Source organism: Primulina eburnea, chromosome 13 (assembly GCF_022965805.1).
Source record: "Primulina eburnea isolate SZY01 chromosome 13, ASM2296580v1, whole genome shotgun sequence".
Taxonomy (NCBI): Eukaryota; Viridiplantae; Streptophyta; class Magnoliopsida; order Lamiales; family Gesneriaceae; genus Primulina; species Primulina eburnea.
Window position 1 is genome coordinate 119,250 of NC_133113.1, and position 20,233 is coordinate 139,482.

At 35.2% G+C, this 20,233-nt stretch overlaps 2 protein-coding genes across 5 annotated transcripts; one reads left to right on the plus strand and one right to left on the minus strand.

Moving 5' to 3' along the window:
* Positions 1-8,255: 8,255 nt before the first annotated feature.
* On the plus strand, positions 8,256-20,221 carry LOC140808851 (uncharacterized). Of its 4 annotated transcripts, none has more exons than XM_073166153.1 (11): positions 8,256-8,385; positions 9,366-9,481; positions 13,757-13,865; positions 14,548-14,961; positions 15,053-15,140; positions 15,879-15,946; positions 17,379-17,477; positions 17,883-17,933; positions 18,321-18,389; positions 18,713-18,778; positions 18,890-20,221. In XM_073166153.1, the coding sequence occupies exons 4-11, from the start codon at positions 14,734-14,736 to the stop codon at positions 20,018-20,020; spliced, it is 1,800 nt and encodes a 599-aa protein (XP_073022254.1). In that variant the 5' UTR covers positions 8,256-8,385; positions 9,366-9,481; positions 13,757-13,865; positions 14,548-14,733; the 3' UTR covers positions 20,021-20,221. The 4 variants fall into 4 exon arrangements, with proteins under 4 accessions (XP_073022254.1, XP_073022256.1, XP_073022255.1 ...); XM_073166155.1 differs by having other exon boundaries at positions 14,716-14,961; XM_073166154.1 differs by lacking the exon at positions 13,757-13,865.
* On the minus strand, positions 11,265-12,768 carry LOC140809072 (uncharacterized). The gene is made up of 3 exons (XM_073166548.1): positions 12,600-12,768; positions 12,352-12,536; positions 11,265-11,999 (listed from the first exon to the last, which is right to left on the minus strand). The coding sequence occupies exons 1-3, from the start codon at positions 12,766-12,768 to the stop codon at positions 11,265-11,267; spliced, it is 1,089 nt and encodes a 362-aa protein (XP_073022649.1).
* Positions 20,222-20,233: the final 12 nt, after the last annotated feature.

Below are 20,233 nucleotides of genomic sequence, written 5' to 3' on the forward strand. Positions count from 1 at the left end.
AAGAAGTGGAGGAATGTATGAACTTTTTAGAGGAATCAAAGCCACTGCCAAGATCGGTGAATTCGAAGATTGGGGAGCTTGGACATATTCCAAAATCACTTAAACCTTCCATAGAAGAACCCCCATTCCTCGAACTCAAACCACTCTCTCCTCATTTAAAATATTTATTTTTGAAGGAAGATATTAAACTGCCAGTAATTGTTTCTTCTTCCTTGACAGGTGATGAAGAAGATAAGCTCTTGAGAGTGCTGAAGGATCACATATGTGACATTGGATGGAGCATAGCTGACATCAAGGGAATAAATCCATCAATGTGCATGCACAAAATTTTAATGGAGAAGGAGCACTCTCCCACTACTTAACCTCAAAGGAGATTGAACCCAGCTATGCAAGAGGTCGTCAAAAAGGAGGTAATCAAACTCCTTGATGCAGGTATGATCTTTCCTATATCCGATAGCAAGTGGGTAAGTCCTGTGCATGATGTTCCTAAGAAAGGGGGAATCACTGTTGTTGAAAATGAAAATAACGAATTAATCCCCACTAGAACTGTGACTGGGTGGCGTGTTTGTATTGATTATCGCAAATTGAATGATGCCACAAGAAAGGATCACTTCCCCTTACCTTTTGTTGATCAAATGTTAGAGCGTTTGGCAGGTCATGCTTTCTATTGTTTTTTAGATGGTTATTCTGGATATATGCGAATCCCCATAGACCCCGACGATCAAGATAAGACCACTTTTACTTGTCCCTATGGTACATTTGCTTATAAAAGAATGTCATTTGGTTTGTGTAATGCTCCTGCTACTTTTCAACGTTGTATGATGTCGATTTTTCATGATATGGTTGAAAAGTATATTGAGGTCTTCATGGATGACTTTTCTGTTTTTGGTTCTTCCTTCGACTCTTGTTTGATTAATTTGTCAAAAGTGCTAAAGAGATGTGAAGAAACGAATCTTGTACTTAACTGGGAGAAATGTCATTTCATGGTAAAGGAAGGAATTTTCCTTGGTCACAAAATTTCTGAAAAATGTATTGAAGTGGATAGAGCTAAGGTAGAGATCATAGAAAAGATTCCTCCTCCCACTAATGTCAAAGTAATTCGTAGCTTTATTAGGAATGCAGGTTTTTATAGGCGATTTATCAAGGATTTCTCAAGTATTACTAAGCCTTTAACTAATTTGCTAATGAAAGATGTTCTTTTTGTTTTTTCTGAGGATTGTTTACAAGCTTTTCAGGCATTAAAGCAAAAGTTGACCACAACCCCGATCATTGTTGCACCAGATTGGCATCTACCGTTTGAACTCATATGTGACGCAAGTGATATTGCTTTAGGGGCTGTTTTGGGGCAAAAGAGGGACAAATTCTTGCATGTAATCTACTATGCAAGCATGACACTTTCAGGAGCTCAATTGAACTACTCCACCACAGAAAAAGAGTTGCTGGCTGTTGTTTTTTCTTTGGACAAGTTTCGGCCATACCTTGTAGGGAGTAAAGTGATAGTCCACACGGATCATTCAGCTTTGAAGTATCTCTTAAACAAGAAGGATGCCAAGCCAAGATTGATAAGATGGATCCTTCTACTGCAAGAATTTGACATAGAGATCGTGGATCGCAAGGGGACTGAAAACCAAGTTGCTGATCATCTATCGAGATTGGAGAAGCCCGAGGAAGGTAAGTATGTAATTAGAGATGAATTCCCTGACGAGAAACTTTATGGCATCTCTAATTTACCATGGTATGCTGATTTTGTCAATTATTTGTCATGCAAATTTATTCCTTCTCATCTTACATATCAGCAGAAAAAGAAGTTTTTTTCAGATTTAAAATATTATCTTTGGGAAGATCCTCTTTTATTTAGAATTTGTGCAGATGGCATTATTCGTAGGTGTATTCCAGCGGAAGAGGTAAATTCTATACTTTCTCATTGTCATAGTGGTCCAACTGGAGGACATTTTGGGGCAAGTAAAACTGCTACAAAAATCCTTCAAGCTGGATTCTACTGGCCTACATTGTTCAAGGATGCACACACTTATGTTTTGAATTGCAATGAATGCCAACGTGTTGGTAATATTTCAAGGAGACACGAAATGCCATTGAATAATATTTTAGTCTGTGAATTGTTTGATATGTGGGGAATTGATTTCATGGGGCCATTTTCAGATTCCTTAGGAAATAAATATATTTTGGTGGCCGTGGATTACGTATCCAAGTGGGTGGAAGCAAGTGCTTGTAGAACCAATGACTCTAAGGTTGTGATCCAATTTTTAAAGAAAAATATTTTTGCAAGATTTGGCACACCTAGAGCCATTATTAGCGATGGGGGAAAACACTTTTGTAATCGTTATTTTGAGTCCCTGTTAACTAAGTATGGGGTCACGCACAAGGTGGCAACACCTTATCATCCTCAAACTAGTGGTCAAGTAGAAGTGTCAAATAGGGAGATTAAAAAAATTCTTGAGAAGACCGTTGGATCTTCGAGGAAAGAATGGGCTAGTAAATTGGATGATGTATTATGGGCATATAGAACAGCATTTAAAACCCCTATAGGAACTTCCCCTTTTCGTTTGGTCTATGGAAAAGCTTGTCACTTTCCTGTTGAACTAGAGCATAGGGCATTATGGGCTACTAAATTTTTGAACTTTGATGTGCAAGCTACAGGTTATCAGCGTCTTCTACAACTCAATGAGCTGGAGGAATTTCGTCTTGATGCATATGAGAATGCGAAAATCTACAAGGAAAAGACAAAGAAGTGGCATGATGCAAGGATTGTGCACAGAGAATTTGAGTCTGGACAAAAAGTTCTTCTTTACAACTCTCGTTTGAAACTCATGCCAGGTAAACTTCGTTCCAAATGGTCCGGGCCTTTTACTGTTACTGAAGTTTTTCCCTTTGGTGTTGTAGAAATCCGTGGAGGTTCTGGAAATCCCTTTAAGGTGAATGGACATCGACTGAAAATTTTTCATGAAGGAATTCTGGAGCAAGAGGAGCCGAGTACTCCTTTGCACGATCCAACCTAATTTATAAAAGGAGTTGTCTAGCTATAGACGATAAATTTAGCGCTTGCTGGGAGGCAACCCATTGATTTTTTATTTCTTATTTTATATCATTTCATTTTATTTTATTATTTTTTTACTTTTTCAGTCTGTTAGTTTAATTCTCTGTGATTTTGGTGTGTGTAGGGAATATTGGAATGAATTAAGATGACTTAGATACTGGAAAAGCTAAAACTGTTGAAATACAAAGATTTCCAGCAGTGAGGAATTCTAGCATCCTCATGTACCACTCCATGGAACTTAAAACACACTGCCAAGGAAGTGTTCTCTTACTATTTTACATCCAAATTCTATACTCTTTTTGAATGAGATGACACTGAGGCAGTGTAAATCTAAAGTGTGGGGGGAATTTTTGTTTTGTTTCACGACACCACACTTAGCATGTGCTTAAATGTTTAATCCTCGAGCATGAAAATTTTTCTGGTTATTCTTTGAGAAACTGCACTTGTGATTACATGACACACTAATTGATTTTCTAAATTTTTGATCACTCAAGAGATTGAATCACACCTAGAACTGATTGAGCTGAGCTGTAGTTGTAGCCGAAGGATTTGAGCACAAACTAGTTTTGTATCATATTTTGAGACATCATCTATGCACTTTAAGTCATACTTATATGAATTAATTTTGGATTGGCAAGAGGTGTGCTCATGAAAAAAAGAGAGAGAAAAACAATCTAGAACTTGTCTGATTATCTTTCGAGGCGAAAATTCGGAGGAAAATGGCTTAGGGAAGATTTAGGCGATCTTTGGACCGTTTGAACCTTTCGAGCCTACCCAATGCATCATTTATATCCCTAGTATCCCCTTTTGAGCCTATAAAAAATCGAATGGAGTGTGTCAAAGACATACAATTAGCCCTCATTCGTATTCCTTCAAACTCCCACATCAACTACCCATTTTTAGCTCATACACTATTCCTCTATCTTAATTTTGAGAGAAATAAACCCCTTTAGCGCTTTAAAATTTTCAATAACTCCCATGTGTTGATAATTGATAAGAAAAAGTTGGAGGAATTTGAAAAAAAAAATCATGAAGAATGAGAAAAGGATTGATGAAAAGATATATAATTATAAAAGAAAAGGAGAAGGAATGAATGTTGTATGATGTGGTTATTGAAAAAAAAAACTAAAAGGGAATGTTGTTGAAGATTGAAAGAAGCTGGAAAAAAAAAATATGGGGGAATATGAATGAAAGTACAAGGAAGATGAAAAAGCTAGCTGGAGGAATGATGAAATTCAATGAGGAGGAAGATAAGAGATGAAGGAATGCGCTGAAGGAATAATTGTTTATTTTCTCTCATTTTGAATCTCCCTACCTTTATTGTAGCCATGAGCCGTGACCTAACGTTATAAGCTTGAAAAGACCTATTGACCGGGTCATATTCCTCCAACATTTAGTGGAGAAATGTATGAAAGACAAGCTTATGGAGAGTTCTAAAAAAAATCAGAAAATATGAGCACTCCTTGAACTAAAACACCTTTGAGGAATATGATTTCTGACTTCCACACTACACACGTCTCATTATCTTGATCTTTTCTGGTGAATGCTTGAGTTTTAAAGTTGCAACGAAAGTGAATTTTATGATTTTCGAAGTGTGATCTTTTTGAATGAGTGTGACGGAATTTGGTAGGTTGAAAAGTGTTCATTGTGTCATTTGTTGTGGTGAATCATTGAATATTCCTCGGTTATATTTTTATTCTCTAATTTGCTCGAGGACGAACAAAGGCTTAAGTGTGGGGGTTGATAAGGCCAAATCTTGAAAAGATTTAGGGATTTGATTTAATAATATTTGCCCTTATCTAATATTTTTTATCCCTAATTATGTGCTTAATTGAATAATAATTGTAGATTTGAATAAAAGAGGAAAATGATTAACTTTGGAATAAAAGATGAATTTACAAGACTTCAAAGAAAAAAAAGTATCAAAAGAAAGGAAATAAAATATTTTTTATTCTTTGATGATATTGAAATCTTGAAAAATCTGTGTGAATTTTGATAAATATCTTATCACTTTCTTTATTTGACATGGGCTTAGAATGAAAGGAAGAAAGAGGCCCATTAAGAGTGAAGGCAGAAGCGTACAAAAGAAGGAGAGCAGAACGTAACAGAGAAGGGAGAAAAAAAAAGACAGAGCGCGGAAGAGAGAGGCGGAAGTGCAGAACAAAGGGAAGAAGGGTAGAACAGAAGCTACTGTGAAATAGCATCAGCGCGGAAGAAGGAAAAGAAGCAAGAGGAATTCCACGCGCACGCTACGAATCACTGAGAATTCTTGCCTTCTTTCGTAACTATGTTTTCTTCATTGAATTTACACACTAATTTTGAATTTTATTTTAAGTTTATGGAGTAGATTTTTATAGACTAAGGCTATGATAGGGCCGAGACATATTATTTTTTGATGTTTTGAGTTTTATTCAATTAGATTATTTATTTTATTCATTGATTGATGTCGTTTATCACGTGTTCTTTTAATCTGGCCAATTAAATAGAATATCTGTTGGTTAATCTAAAACCGAAAGGCGATAGATTAATATTTGCTTCACACATCAATTAACACATGGTTAAATTGATTAGAAATAGTATTCGATTTCAGTGTGCGACTTTAGGTTGAAAAATTGGAATTTCATAGCGATCTGATGCGGTTAAATCTAATTAAATTCAATTAAGAATAATTGGACTGTTAGATTTAATTAGGTTTATTAATTCGAGGAATCGTTTAATAAATAATTTTGGGAATTCCGTCGTGAATTAAATAATTAATTTATTGAATATGAATTTGACACGTGGATTATAAGTTTGTCTCGGTACCGTTGTGCGCCTTAGTCGTCTTTAAATAATTTGAATTTTCGTCTAATTTAATAATTTGGATTTTTTTTGTTTTAGTTAATTTATTTAAATTGTTTGATTTAGTTTTAATTAATTTATCTCCCTCAATTGACTTTATTAGCCTAAATTAGGAAAAATAATTCATATTCTAGTTTAAAACATCGATCTCTGTGGGTACGATACCTGGACTCATCTCCAAATACTATTACTTGACCTAGTCCGCTTGCTAGATTTATTCCCAACCGAAATCGTCGGTCAATGGGCTTCTACATAATTCTCATTTTTTTGTGCCAAGGTTTTCCTGTATCAATGTTGTAGAACTTAATTTTTCTCTCATCGACCACAGTTCATGTTTATCTCACGACATGGTGAGACAAACTCAAAGTATATGGTTGAAGTCATTCCAAAATTAATTTGTGGATATATGAGTAGATTATGTCATTATTAGGAATTTATGAATCCAACTTCTTTCTCGATTATTTCTGCATTTTGCAGTCTGAGCTTAAGAGTGGAGCATTTAAAGAAGTTCGATTTGCTGCTAAAATTGTAAGTTTTTTAGATTTTTTCTCTTTCTAACTTTCCAATCTGCACATCTCCAGCATGGTTTTGAGAGTTGCACACGAGTTCTTTTAACGATCGTGTGTATATGTATGATGGTGTCTTTGTTTAGTCCTTGGTTAATCATCGTGATAGCTATTTAGTCTGTTGCAAAAGAACATAGAATTATATTTTCACGATAGACTATGTGGCATAAGTTTGCAAAAGAACAGCGCATGCATTTCCCCTTTCATGGGGAGGCTATATGACATTTAGTGTGAAAAAGGGCTTAATGAAAGACAGGGATGCTTATGATAAACCATAACATGTCAGTAACTCAGCTCATCGTTTAATACCATGTTCACCTTTTTGGGCCGATTGCTTTGCTGGTTCAAGAATAGCTAATAGATACTCGAGAGATTCAAGCTCTGGAATATCTACAAGTGACAGTGATACAAGGAGCTCCCCTAGTAACGATCCTCGGATTCCAACTCAAGGAAAGTCTCAATTCAGTATGAACACGTCACATCAAATGAGAAAACTTCCGCGACTTGAGGTCCCTTCTGAAGAAACATCCAACAAGCAACCTTCTTCTCGTTCAGGCGTTCGGTATTCTCCATTCAGTTCTTATGACACCGCTGCACAGAACCCAATGAATGGAGCCTTCAAGGTTCCACAACAAGGAAAACAGCCACAAGTTTATACAGATGTATCACCAAAATTCAGAACACCGGTGCAAGTTGGCGTTCCTGCTAATGAATTTTCCAGGCAAGATTTGTCTCATTCAAGCATTCCCAGTTCATCAACAAAAAGTTTCGGTATTTTTAGTTCGCAGCCAGTAGATACCATGCCAGAAAGCACACCAGAAGAAACTAATAGATATAGTAAAAGAAATCCTTCTGATTCTGCAAGAAGTCGAAGCACAACAGTTGTATCTCCTTGCAGAAACCCTCCTGCTCCAGAAGGGAGAGGGGGAAGATTCAGTACAGATAGTAGCTCAACTTTGATTCCGAACAAGACCGAAAGCAGGGCAGAAACTCAGGGACGATGATTTTTATGCTTAGTGTTTTAACTTACAGCTACCATAACTTTGGAAGGTAATCATTTTTTGTCTTGAGCCAACTCCGAAGGAATCAACTTAATGTGTCAAAGTTATTTATATTTGTGCTTTTGCTATTTGTATTACATGACTCCTTGATTGTATAAGGTTGAAACTACTTGTCCAATAAGAATAGAATGTCAGTGGTGAGGGCTAGCTGGCTATTTTGTTCTTCATTAACTTTTGTTACTTGTACTGTCCTTTGCCAAGAAAGTTACAATTGAACGAAAATGGTGCTTAAGAAACTGATTTCTTCTTACTCATGCAATCTAAGCCTCCATTTGGAATGAAGGAGAATTGGTAGGTGATGGATCAGGATTTCAAATCTTCCCACAAATTGATTTAATTATTTTTATAATTTTCAAATCCATTGATAAAAATAGATGCTAAATCCTCGGACTATTGGAGTCCTTTCAATAAACTCATAATACATTTGAAATCATTGATCAAGTAATTTAATCCAAAAACATAAGCAAATTAGGATTATTTCAAGAGTTTCGAAGCTTAATAGGGTCGACACGAAATTTATCATGTTATATCAATACTGAAAAAAGAAATGTAACTATTCGTTTAGAAAACTATATTTAATTGTTTGAAGGCTAGAGAACTTTTAAAATCTAACTTTTATAAAAAGAACGATTGAAAGAGATTATGTATTAAAATGATAATAAATTTATTTTAAGTTGCATTTGGAAAATTGAAAGGTAATTCATTCTAATTTATTTTTTGGAGGGGCCCAATAAAAGGATGAAGCCCATTGTATTCTACTCTCTTCAAGCAAACGTTGGTTCAGAAGCTGAAGCCCTCAACAGTTCTTTGTTAAACCCTCGGCAGCTCTCCGTTGCTTCTTGAATTGTATCCCTATACACAGGTAAGCTTCACGATGATGCAAAATTTCGCTTGTTTGTTTTATTCGTGGGTTTTTCAAATATATATTCATTGGAAATTTTCCTGAATTTTTGTTCTTCGTTCTCCACAGATGACGATTAGTTTTTGCTATTCGATTTCGTTACTTATCAATCACGTCAGACTTTCAGACGTTTCCCATTTTCTGACTTCTTTTTTCTTGTCTGGTGTGCTCACATTGAATAAGTATGTTCTTGATTTTTCATATCCAAGTTCTCTATTTTTGTTATGCGAGATACATGATTTCTGTGTATTTGATATAGTCATACTTGTAAGAAACTTGAGAGCTTTGCAATTTTTTAATTTGTGTGGTGGTGGAGTTATCTGTCAATCTGTGTCATTTTTAGCTGTGCAACTGGCCTCATTATAATCATTATAATTACATTATTCACATTATCATTATTTGGATTTTGGAAGGACATTCACCACGAAATCACATGTCACAGTTGTCATGAATGATGGTATAGTTAATTTCTATACAACAACAACAGTTGTCATGAATGATGGTATGGTTAATTTCTATTGTCAATCTGAAACCAAACTGATTTTCGATCATTTTGGTCTCCTTCCATAGTCTTGTTTCTATCACTCTTTCACAAAGTCTCATGGTATGGCTCATTAGCTTAATATCCCTATGACTTGCACAATTTTGTACGTTAATACCTACTTTCCACTGATAAGGCATTTTCTTCGTTTTCATTATCATGTTAAATAACACTGTACGTAGTGGGATATTTTAAGTGGTGGAGATATTAAAACGAGGCGCCCCTGTTTCTGAATAAGCATGCATTATTTTAGATGAAAGAATACGATGGACCCGGAAAAAATTGTCATATCATAAATTAAACAACATGGTACAGTACAAATATCTAACTCATCGAATGAAAAAGTGGGCCGGATGAAATATTTCCTGAATGCATGATTCAATATTAAAATACTCTGCAGCATTTCACGGATCAGTGGATGCATACCATGTGAAAACAGTGGACACAACTGGAGCTGGAGATTCTTTTGTGGGAGCCCTTCTGTGCAAGATTGTTGATGACCATTCCATTATCCAGGTAACAATTAATAATCTGGGGTTTTTTTTTTTTTACATTAAGAGAGGTGAATACGAATAACCTTTTCGAGGAGATTTGATATCCTTCTGAATCTGTCTTCTGTGTAGTATTCTTATCTTTTATGGGATGAGGTGAATCTCCAGTTTGGATTACTCTATCCTTTTTGGCCCTTCACTCAGATATTGTGGATAACAATCGCCCCCCACCGTACCCCACCGCACCCCACCCCACCCCACCCCAACCGCCATCTGTACAAGACCATGGTCAACATGCATGATACAGAATTTTTCCACATATATAAGGAGGGTGGGGAGGGGGGGTGGTTTCTCAAATATCTTGTTCTTTCCCACATAATTCAACTTCCTCTTTCATTTGTTTGCAATATTCCCCATTTTCTTCTTTGTAATTGATATTGTCCATATTCTTCAAAGCCATATAGGATAACAAAATGAACCGTTTCCCATGCTTGCATTGCCACCCTCACACCTACATTAGAATGGTAATTAATATTCACTCATTTGATCTCTTAGATCCTCAAATATAGTCTTGCTTTCTAATTTGTTCTAATTATCAAGTTTTTGTCGATCAATTTTCAGGTTCAGAATCTTTTACACGTGTATATATATACAGTTTTGACTGGAATAATATAGTACAAAATTTTCAGTGAAGTTTCGATATTTTGGTCAAATTTATCGATACTTAACATTTATTCTGGGTTTTTTTTGGCTTCAAAATCACAGTTCAGTAAATGTTAGTAAATGGATTTGACCTCATTCGTCGTTTCCCGAATTTCATGCCTTAATTCTTGGAAAATGGCAACCATAGCTGGCATGTTTTTTCATTGGCCTCAGCACCACAGGAACAGAGTTAAAATTTATTTTTAAAATTTTATTTTTACACGTGTATATATATACAGTTTTGATATGCTGCACACCTACCGTGCACACATATGTGAGCAATAAAGAGAAGAAATCAAGGAAATTCGAAACTAAAATGTAAAATAATAAAATAAAATAAAAAGAAACCGATTATTTTAGAATTTATAAAACAAACAAAAAATCTCCAAACAGTCTACTGATGTATAAAAATATTCTTCATATCAATATCCTTTCAAGACTAATTTGAAAATTTATATATGCTAATAAATATCATCCAGAGATATATATGATTTTATGGAAAACATTTGTTAATTTCTAGATTAGAATTTGATAGATAAATAGGAGTGACATGGAAATTTCAAAAACTTTCATGTAATAAGTTAGCTTGGATCGAGTTTTGGTCCTCTAATTAATTCGTTTTGATCTTATTATACGTAGTCAATTGGATTTTTTTCACATTTAGTCCGATTTTCGCCCAAATACCTACAAAGATATATACTAGTGGCAGAAAAATATTTTTGAAATAATATAGCATCATACACCAGTGGCACAAAATCATTCTGAAACTGAACCACAAGTTATATATATTACAAAGACAACACATGAAATGTTACAATAGAATTCAAATTCAAAAAATCATATAACACCTAACAACTCAACACCAACAGTATTCAAAAACACAATAATCAAATCAAGGCTACGCCGCCAATGCTGCCACTAGAACGGGTGTGTCTCCTCTTGCGCACGTCCAAAATTGAATCCACTGTTGTCCTTTTTCTGTAGAAATTAGCAAAATTGTATCAACTGCAAGAAAGTAACAAATGAAATCGAAATTGAAAATGGTCAATGAAAAGTGAACAAATTTATACGAGCACCATTCAAAATAACCAAAAAGACAAAATAAGCTAGTTTATAGCTTCTTTGCAGCTTCTTCGGTTGTGTCCTCGTACACGACAATGACTACACTTTGACAGACATGATTGAATTTGGGATGGTATTCTTTGAGTCCTTCTATGCCCTGGCTGACTACGCACATCAGGAGCATTGATTACATATCCTTCATCGCCATTAAACTCATACATGTCAAATATCGGTATGGGATTAATAATGCACTTGTATGTTTGACGATACATATCAGTTTTGAAAAAATTATCACAGAAGGCGTATACCGACATTGACTTCGATTCTATGGTAGCACAAGCATGTTTGCAAGGAAGCATATGGATCTGCCAGGTTCTACATGAACAAGTCCATTCATTCAAATCAACAGCACATGTTTTATCACCATCAACTACTTCAAACTTCCAACCACATGAACGGTGCACTCTCAAGGTGCGAGATTCAATGTATGTTCTCATAACAGCCTTCTCCTTTGCTGGGCTTAATTCTTTCACCATGCCTAATGTTGCTTCGCATCGTCGGTGCATCATATTCATTCTTTCCACACGTATATGGTCAACCATAGAAACAACACGGAGACAACAAGCTGGTTTAACCCAATTATTCCAACATTCAGCGATGTTATTATTTATAACACCCCAACGATTTCCACGAAACAAAGCATTATCCCAGCTTTCAGGCTCAGACTTATGAATAAATGCTATTGCAAGTGGCATTGACTCCAAGATATTATTCATGTGCTGTGAAAACTCATGTTGTGATGGGGCATAGGCAGCTTTTTTGAATACCGACGATCAATGTTTTTTGTTATGTAGAGGATAACTTCGCAACACGTGTAATGACTAAAAGACAATTAATAATTTTTTTTTTCTAATAACAGTACATACATTAAAACTATGTAATCATATAATACACACAAAAAAACATTAATTAATTACTAACCGTCTTCACAAAATTATCGACTAAGTGCCTCAAACAATACGCATGATGACTACCCGAAAATAAAAGTTGGATAGCCTTGATAATCCTAGGATGTCTGTCTGAGAAAAAAATGAATCTGTCGAATCCCATGGTATGATGCGGAAGTATTACACATCTCAAGTGATAACAAAACAATTCCCAATTAGAATCATTCTCCGCATCTATTACAGAATATGCTAAAGTGAAAACATCGTCATTGGCATCCTTCGTCACAGCAAGTAGCATGCTTCCTTTGTATTTATTTTTTATGTGAGTTCCATCCAAAAATATCAGTCTACAACCAGTAGAAAAACCAACTGCACATGCATTAAAACAAATGAATAATCGTTTAAACTTATTATTTACCGGATCTATCTCACATTCAGCAACACTGCCAGGATTTGTTTCTCTAACAGCTTGACAATACCATCTCAATCTATTGTAGCAAACCTTTTCTGAACCGTGAAGATCATGCATCGCTATTTCCTTTCCCTTCCACACCTTGCGATAACCTATCTCTACTCCATAGTCCCTATGTAAATCCCTCATCATTGAACAAGGACGATAAGAAGGCTCTCCCCTCAATTTATCCTCCAATACATAGCAACCCAAGCTCCATCAGCTCTAGGATGCCCTCTACTACGTAAATTATCCTCTCCACACGAGTGTTGTAAATTACATTTTCTAATCCCAAATAAATTGTCTGCTTTATGTCGAGAAGCATAAATCCTCCATTTACAACTTTTTACACTACAAATAGCGATAATCTTTTCCCGATCATTTTTTTTATATAAATATGAACGTCTGGTAGCAACCGAATACTTTTTAATATATCTACATTCTGCAGCATCCTTGAATATTTTCCCCTCGCCTCGGATGCAATGAAACCAAGCGTCAATGAAATTTTGTACGGGGGCATCTTCGAGCTCGTTATCACTACTGGAATGTGTGTCATCTTCCTCAACCCTTACCAATATCAAAACCTATATATTCAGTAATAAATAGGTAAAAACTAAGTTCTCTAATGGAAAACATTACAATAGATACTGAAAATTTTGGCATCGGTTTACTTACTCAAATGGAAATAATGACACAAAATAGACTACTGCTTGAATTAGTCTAACAAATACACAACACAAAACAACTGTATTCTTAACTTTCAGGATTATCACTAAAATAAAGTAAAATATGAACACAAAAAACATACCAACAAAACACAACATACAAAATAGAACTAAATAACAATACTACCTCTCCACAGATTTTCCACCTCCAATCTGTTCTTTTCTCTCTGCCAACAGTTCAATCACTGTAAGCTTCATACACATATGAAGATGGATCATATTAATCACATCATCATCATCGTTCAACGTCACGTACATCTTATGTTGGGGAGCTAGGTATTGCAGAGTAAGTATTGCAGAGTAATGGATTGAGGATTAATCTCCTCGTTTTTTCCCCAAGACTAGCAAAAATATCAAACAAACTACACTCACTGAAAATTGAAATAACAAAGAGTTGGTTATTGAACTTGCAGGTACCAAGAAACGCAAGATTCGATGATGACCCAACTCCAGCAAATTCCATTACACAAAAAATTAAAGGACAAAAGTGACGAGAGATTGCAGACAACGAAGAAAAATTAGGTGCAAAGTTTAATCTTGTTTAGTCGTTCAAAGGATTTGGCCACAATTTTTTCCTAAGCTTGCATCGGCAATGGGAAAAGATGAGTGTTCAAGGGTTGAGGATAATGAGAGCCGATCCATTTGGGTTTTTGGGGATGATTTTCATTTTTTACACATGCCCATATAAGGGTATTTCCGGGTAAAATAATGAGGGTAGCATTGTAACTTATTACCAAGTAGGGACCTTAAACACATAATGAGAGATGTCGGGGAGTTCAAACATATTAATACTGACATAGGGAGTGGAAGCACATTTGGGTTTGATTTTAGGTATTTATGAGCAATTTATCGTTAAATTAACATTTAAACTAAATAATAAAATAACTAATACATCTTTCCAGAATAGGTCTTAGATATAGGGCACTCAAGCTGTATATTTTCTTTATTTACCATTGTCAAAAAAATGTAAGAAATATGTTAGGCTTGTTTAGATTGAGGGATTTGAATTTCAAATCATTAATACAAAACCCATTCAAATTGTTTGCGTAATTTCTAGAATCGTGCATGTATTTTAATTCCATCATTTTCAATTTAAGCCATTTTGTTAGACAAACCAAAGTATTTCAAGTTCTCAGTAATTGAATTATTTTATATCTATTTAAAAAGGATAAAAGTTATAGAATTATTACTTTTGTTGCTCTAGAATCCAAGTAGAAAAAACGCATCAACACTGGGCTATGGTATTGGGAATATTGGACTTTCAAATATAAGGCATGCCAAGAACAATGAGTTCCAACTCCGCAGTCACCGTCTTCCTCGAATCCCAATCACAACTCCAGAATTAAGGTTCTCTTATTTGCTTTGTTATCAGTTGAATTCATTGTTGCGGATGAGCATGGCGTTTTGGACAACGGCGAGGCAGTCAAAACCTAAATTTCACATTTTCTCGAAAGAATTAAATAGATGCTATACTTTGAATCAAGTTCCATCTAACATCGTCAATCGATGCATTTCTTCGAGAACGTTAATTCCGGGGTTGAACAACCCTAATTTCGTCTTCCGGAATAGTCAATTGGAGCTTCTCTATAGCGCTAGATTCTTTGCAGCGCCTCCTCAGGTAATCTTTTCCCTCTCTCATATTTATGTCCGTGTTACTGAAAGATCACACATAAATGTTTGTATGTTTGTTCCTTGTTATGTATTTGCAGGCTAATCAGAAGAAGGAAGATGTCACAAGTGGGCCTAGGTTGAATGAGCAAATCACAAGTCAGTTTATTAGGCTTGTTTCTGGTGAAGGTGATTTTACTTTTACTAGTTAGAGTAATTGTGTTGTGGAGTTTATACTGCATTTGAGTGCGTTGATATATGAAAGTATTGTATTGAAGGACTTGGGGTATGGGGTTGTGTAATCTAGGACGGTTCGACGGCCGGAGACATAGGTTTTTTGTTCTTTATGTCACTTAGTCAAGGGTATTGACTATGATATGGACTATGGAGCTTTTACCTTGTTTCTTTATTCTTGCTCTGATATTTGTTGTCTCGGCATCACTTAATAATGTAAGAGCCCATCCATGATACATTTTCATCACCTAGATATTTATTTTCTTGCACTGTTATTTGCAAGAATAGAATATTTTACAGAGTAAGCTTGAAAACACTCTTTCATTAGATTACGAAGTTGAACTCTTTAGGTTGTATTTTTCCATGGGCATGTAAAACTAGAAATTGTCTAAACTCTTGGTGTTATAAAATGAGGGCCTGATGATGGGGCATATATCACTAGAACTTTGAATATGAAAATATAAACTAAACTCGAATGAGGTGCATTATTGAATTTAAAGGAGTTCTTGTCGAGAGGGTTCTATTATGGTGTGGTTATGAAGTAAATATGTAACACCAATGAGAAAAAGAAAACTTTAGTTTTATGTTTGGTGATAAACTAAGAAGATACCTAAAACACTTGGATGTATATCATTAAGTACATTGTAGAATGGGTTTTGAATTGTAAATGTTTTCTTTTATGTGTTTTTACAGATCACAAAGTAATTTCAAGGTTCGATGCACTTGGACTAGCTAAAAACCTTAAGCTGGATTTAGTTGAGGTAATGCTTTTATTCTCTTAAGAATGGACCTTTCTAATAAAAACAGGATCAAGATCTAAGATGTTTTCATAATTTTTTCAAATAATATTTTTCCAGCACATTCTTCCATATGAAGGTGAACATGTCAGGCTATTTTAATACGTACGGTTCAAAACTAAGAATAGAATTCTGCAAATTAGACAGGAGAACGGATGAGAGGTGACATAAAAAGGAAAGAAGCTTGTATAAGTTGAGATCAATAGGAAGCTGGGAATCCTATCGGCAGATTTTGCTAAGAACATTTGTTGATGGATTCTTTATCCCCCTCTCGCCTTTTGTGTGGTTGTTTGGACCTGAACTTGCTTTAAGTCGGAGGTGAGAAAGATCATAATAAGGATCTTGTAGGGCACATGATGAGAAAACATGTGCAAGAGCATAATAAGAATCTTTTAGGGCACATAATGAGAAAACATGTGCATTTGACATTCATCATTCCCTCTCCCAGTAGTATGTTACAACCTTGTTCTCAAATAACAATAAAAATAATAATAGAAATAAATATTGTCAGTCAAATTTCTTTATTTTTGCACTCTATATTTCTCTATTATTCCATTTTACATTCATTTATTTACTGCAACTGACATTAATTTATTTATCGCACATAATTCCAATTATTATTTTTTTGCAACTAATATTTACATTCAGTTACTGAAATTTTTTTAATTGTTGTACTAATGATTGTTGAAACCGGTAGGAGACTAGTGGGGTTAGTATTTTTATAATATTACTTGTACTACTTTTTTCTTATAATTATCTTACTAATTTTAAAATCTACTTGTATGTTTTTTGTTATAATTACAACTAATTTATATATTTAAGAATGTTGTAAGTGATTTGGGGAAAAGGATTAGTGGTGGTGATAGTGTGTAATTTTGGAACAATATAAGAGAAAATATACAGTAGTCTTTGTAGTAAATACTGGACATTAGAATTTAAAAAAAGTAATATATTTTGAAATCATTGTAAAAAATAATAGAAGTTTGTGTTTATTTGAATTTTTTTTGTGGTAGTACCGTTTATATTTGATAGAATTTAAAATAATAGTATAAAAAATAATACAAGAGAGAAACAAATTCATAAATGTTAATTGGAGGTACAAGGTATTCATAGAAAGGAAATAGGGATGATTTTTAATCAAGAAATAATTTTGATATTAAAATAGTGGTCGGCACCTCCCACTATTTAATTTTCTAAAGAAACTGCTTCCTTCCCCTGACCCGGTTGGCTGAAGGTGGTTTTCAACTGAAGAAAAAAAATTAATAAAAAATGGCCCCAATCCTCCTAGTTTAGTTACAAGTCTCACACCTCAGATTAATGCAATTTCTCTCCTCTTATCTTTGTTATTCTATACTGTTTGTGGAACTGAATTAGATTATTGCTTAACATGATGCAGGTTGATAGATTTGCAAAACCACCTGTTTGCAAAATTTTGGACTTTAAAAAAGAAAAGTACCTTCGACAAATGAAGGACAAAGAACGTGCCAAGAGCAAGGTAAGGAAGAGACATCTTGTTTACCTAGTATCTCTTTATTCATGTATATTCTTGAATTAGACAATAATAGCACGAGGGACTGAATTACCTAAAACGTTGTCAAAAGATTTAGAAAGTTTTCTTGAGTGTTTCAATATAACCCTAGGCTGTGCTCTATTTGTGCAATTTATGTTAATGGGCAGAATTCTCATTTTTTTGTGCCAAGGTTTTCCTGTATCAATGTTGTAGAACTTAATTTTTCTCTCATCGACCACAGTTCATGTTTATCTCACGACATGGTGAGACAAACTCAAAGTATATGGTTGAAGTCATTCCAAAATTAATTTGTGGATATATGAGTAGATTATGTCATTATTAGGAATTTATGAATCCAACTTCTTTCTCGATTATTTCTGCATTTTGCAGTCTGAGCTTAAGAGTGGAGCATTTAAAGAAGTTCGATTTGCTGCTAAAATTGTAAGTTTTTTAGATTTTTTCTCTTTCTAACTTTCCAATCTGCACATCTCCAGCATGGTTTTGAGAGTTGCACATGAGTTCTTTTAACGATCGTGTGTATATGTATGATGGTGTCTTTGTTTAGTCCTTGGTTAATCATCGTGATTGCTATTTAGTCTGTTGCAAAAGAACATAGAATTATATTTTCACGATAGACTATGTGACATAAGTTTGCAAAAGAACATCGCATGCATTTCCCCTTTCATGGGGAGGCTATATGACATTTAGTGTGAAAAAGGGCTTAATGAAAGACAGGGATGCTTATGATAAACCATAACATGTCAGTAACTCAGCTCATCGTTTAATACCATGTTCACCTTTTTGGGCCGATTGCTTTGCTGGTTCAAGAAACAAAAAGACCTTCAGATGAAAGCAGATATGGTCAAGAGACTTATGGAAAGCGGTCATCGAGTCAAGGTGTTCACTTTCTTCTCTTTTTCTCCTGGTGGATTTTTAATTTGAGTATACTTAAATTATTTGATAAGGACCATTAATTAAAACTTCTTACACAAAACCATTTAAGTTAAAATCTTGTTTTATTAAAGTTTCTTTGATTGATGAAAATTTTGAGTCGAGTTTCATATTGTTCTATCATTTTTCTTAGCAAGGGCAAATACTTGAAGAGAGAATATCATATGGTTCTTGAAAGCAAATTATGAACTCTGGGTTTTAGAATTGCATGATAAAATTGAAAGCAGATAGACTGAATTTATTTCTTTATTTCTCTGGTACTTTGATAGTGCACTGCAATTGAGCCTACGGGGGATGTTGACTTGGAAACATTGCTATCTCGTTTTTCTGCTTTGGTAAAGTTTCACGTCCAATCTTCTCATGGTTCTACATGCAAGGTTCTTATTATTTCACATTGTGTTTCCTTACTGATCACTTGGTGATGTCATAGTTGTTATTTTGCACAGCTAAAAGATGTTGCCGTTGAGGAAAGTAAACCAAAAGTTGAAAAGAAGCAGGCATTCGTGGTTGTGAGGCACGTCAAGTTTGGTCCTTCTAAAAAAAGCTCTGGAAAGAAAGCTACCAAAGCTTCTGAATCAACAAGAAACTCTTCATTAATGGATAGTGGGTCTGCGCCGACTGCAAGATCTCCTTTGGAAGAAAACGGGGATATGGTGGAAACTGGCTTGGAAATTGGGGAGGTACCAGATTCTGAAGAATTGTTGGATGAAGATGCTCAGACCAACGAATCTGAATGGGCTGTTTTTCATGGTGCTGAAGATTTCGACACAGTTTTTGAAATTGAGGATGAAGCGCATGACCTGCCCAGAAACGAACAATCAGGAATTGCAACATCACCCTCTTCTTCAGATACTAGCTCTAGACCTGTACTGGAGTCTGCACGATCCCATGCAGCCTCTTATATGTCCACGGAGGTTCCAAAGCAAGGCATAGCTAATAGATACTCGAGAGATTCAAGCTCTGGAATATCTACAAGTGACAGTGATACAAGGAGCTCCCCTAGTAACGATCCTCGGATTCCAACTCAAGGAAAGTCTCAATTCAGTATGAACACGTCACATCAAATGAGAAAACCTCCGCGACTTGAGGTCCCTTCTGAAGAAACATCCAAGCAACCTTCTTCTCGTTCAGGCGTTCGGTATTCTCCATTCAGTTCTTATGACACCGCTGCACAGAACCCAATGAATGGAGCCTTCAAGGTTCCACAACAAGGAAAACAGCCACAAGTTTATACAGATGTATCACCAAAATTCAGAACACCGGTGCAAGTTGGCGTTCCTGCTAATGAATTTTCCAGGCAAGATTTGTCTCATTCAAGCATTCCCAGTTCATCAACAAAAAGTTTCGGTATTTTTAGTTCGCAGCCAGTAGATACCATGCCAGAAAGCACACCAGAAGAAACTAATAGATATAGTAAAAGAAATCCTTCTGATTCTGCAAGAAGTCGAAGCACAACAGTTGTATCTCCTTGCAGAAATCCTCCTGCTCCAGAAGGGAGAGGGGGAAGATTCAGTACAGATAGTAGCTCAACTTTGATTCCGAACAATAACGAAAGCCGGGCAGAAACTCAGGGATGATGATTTTTGTGCTCAGTGTTTTAACTTACAGCTACCGTAACTTTGGAAGGTATTCATTTTTTGTCTTGAGCCAGCTCCGAAGGAATCAACTTAATGTGTCAAAGTTATTTATATTTGTGCTTTTGCTATTTGTATTACATGACTCCTTGATTGTATAAGGTTGAAACTACTTGTCCAATAAGAATTGAATGTCAGTGGTGAGGGCTAGCTTGC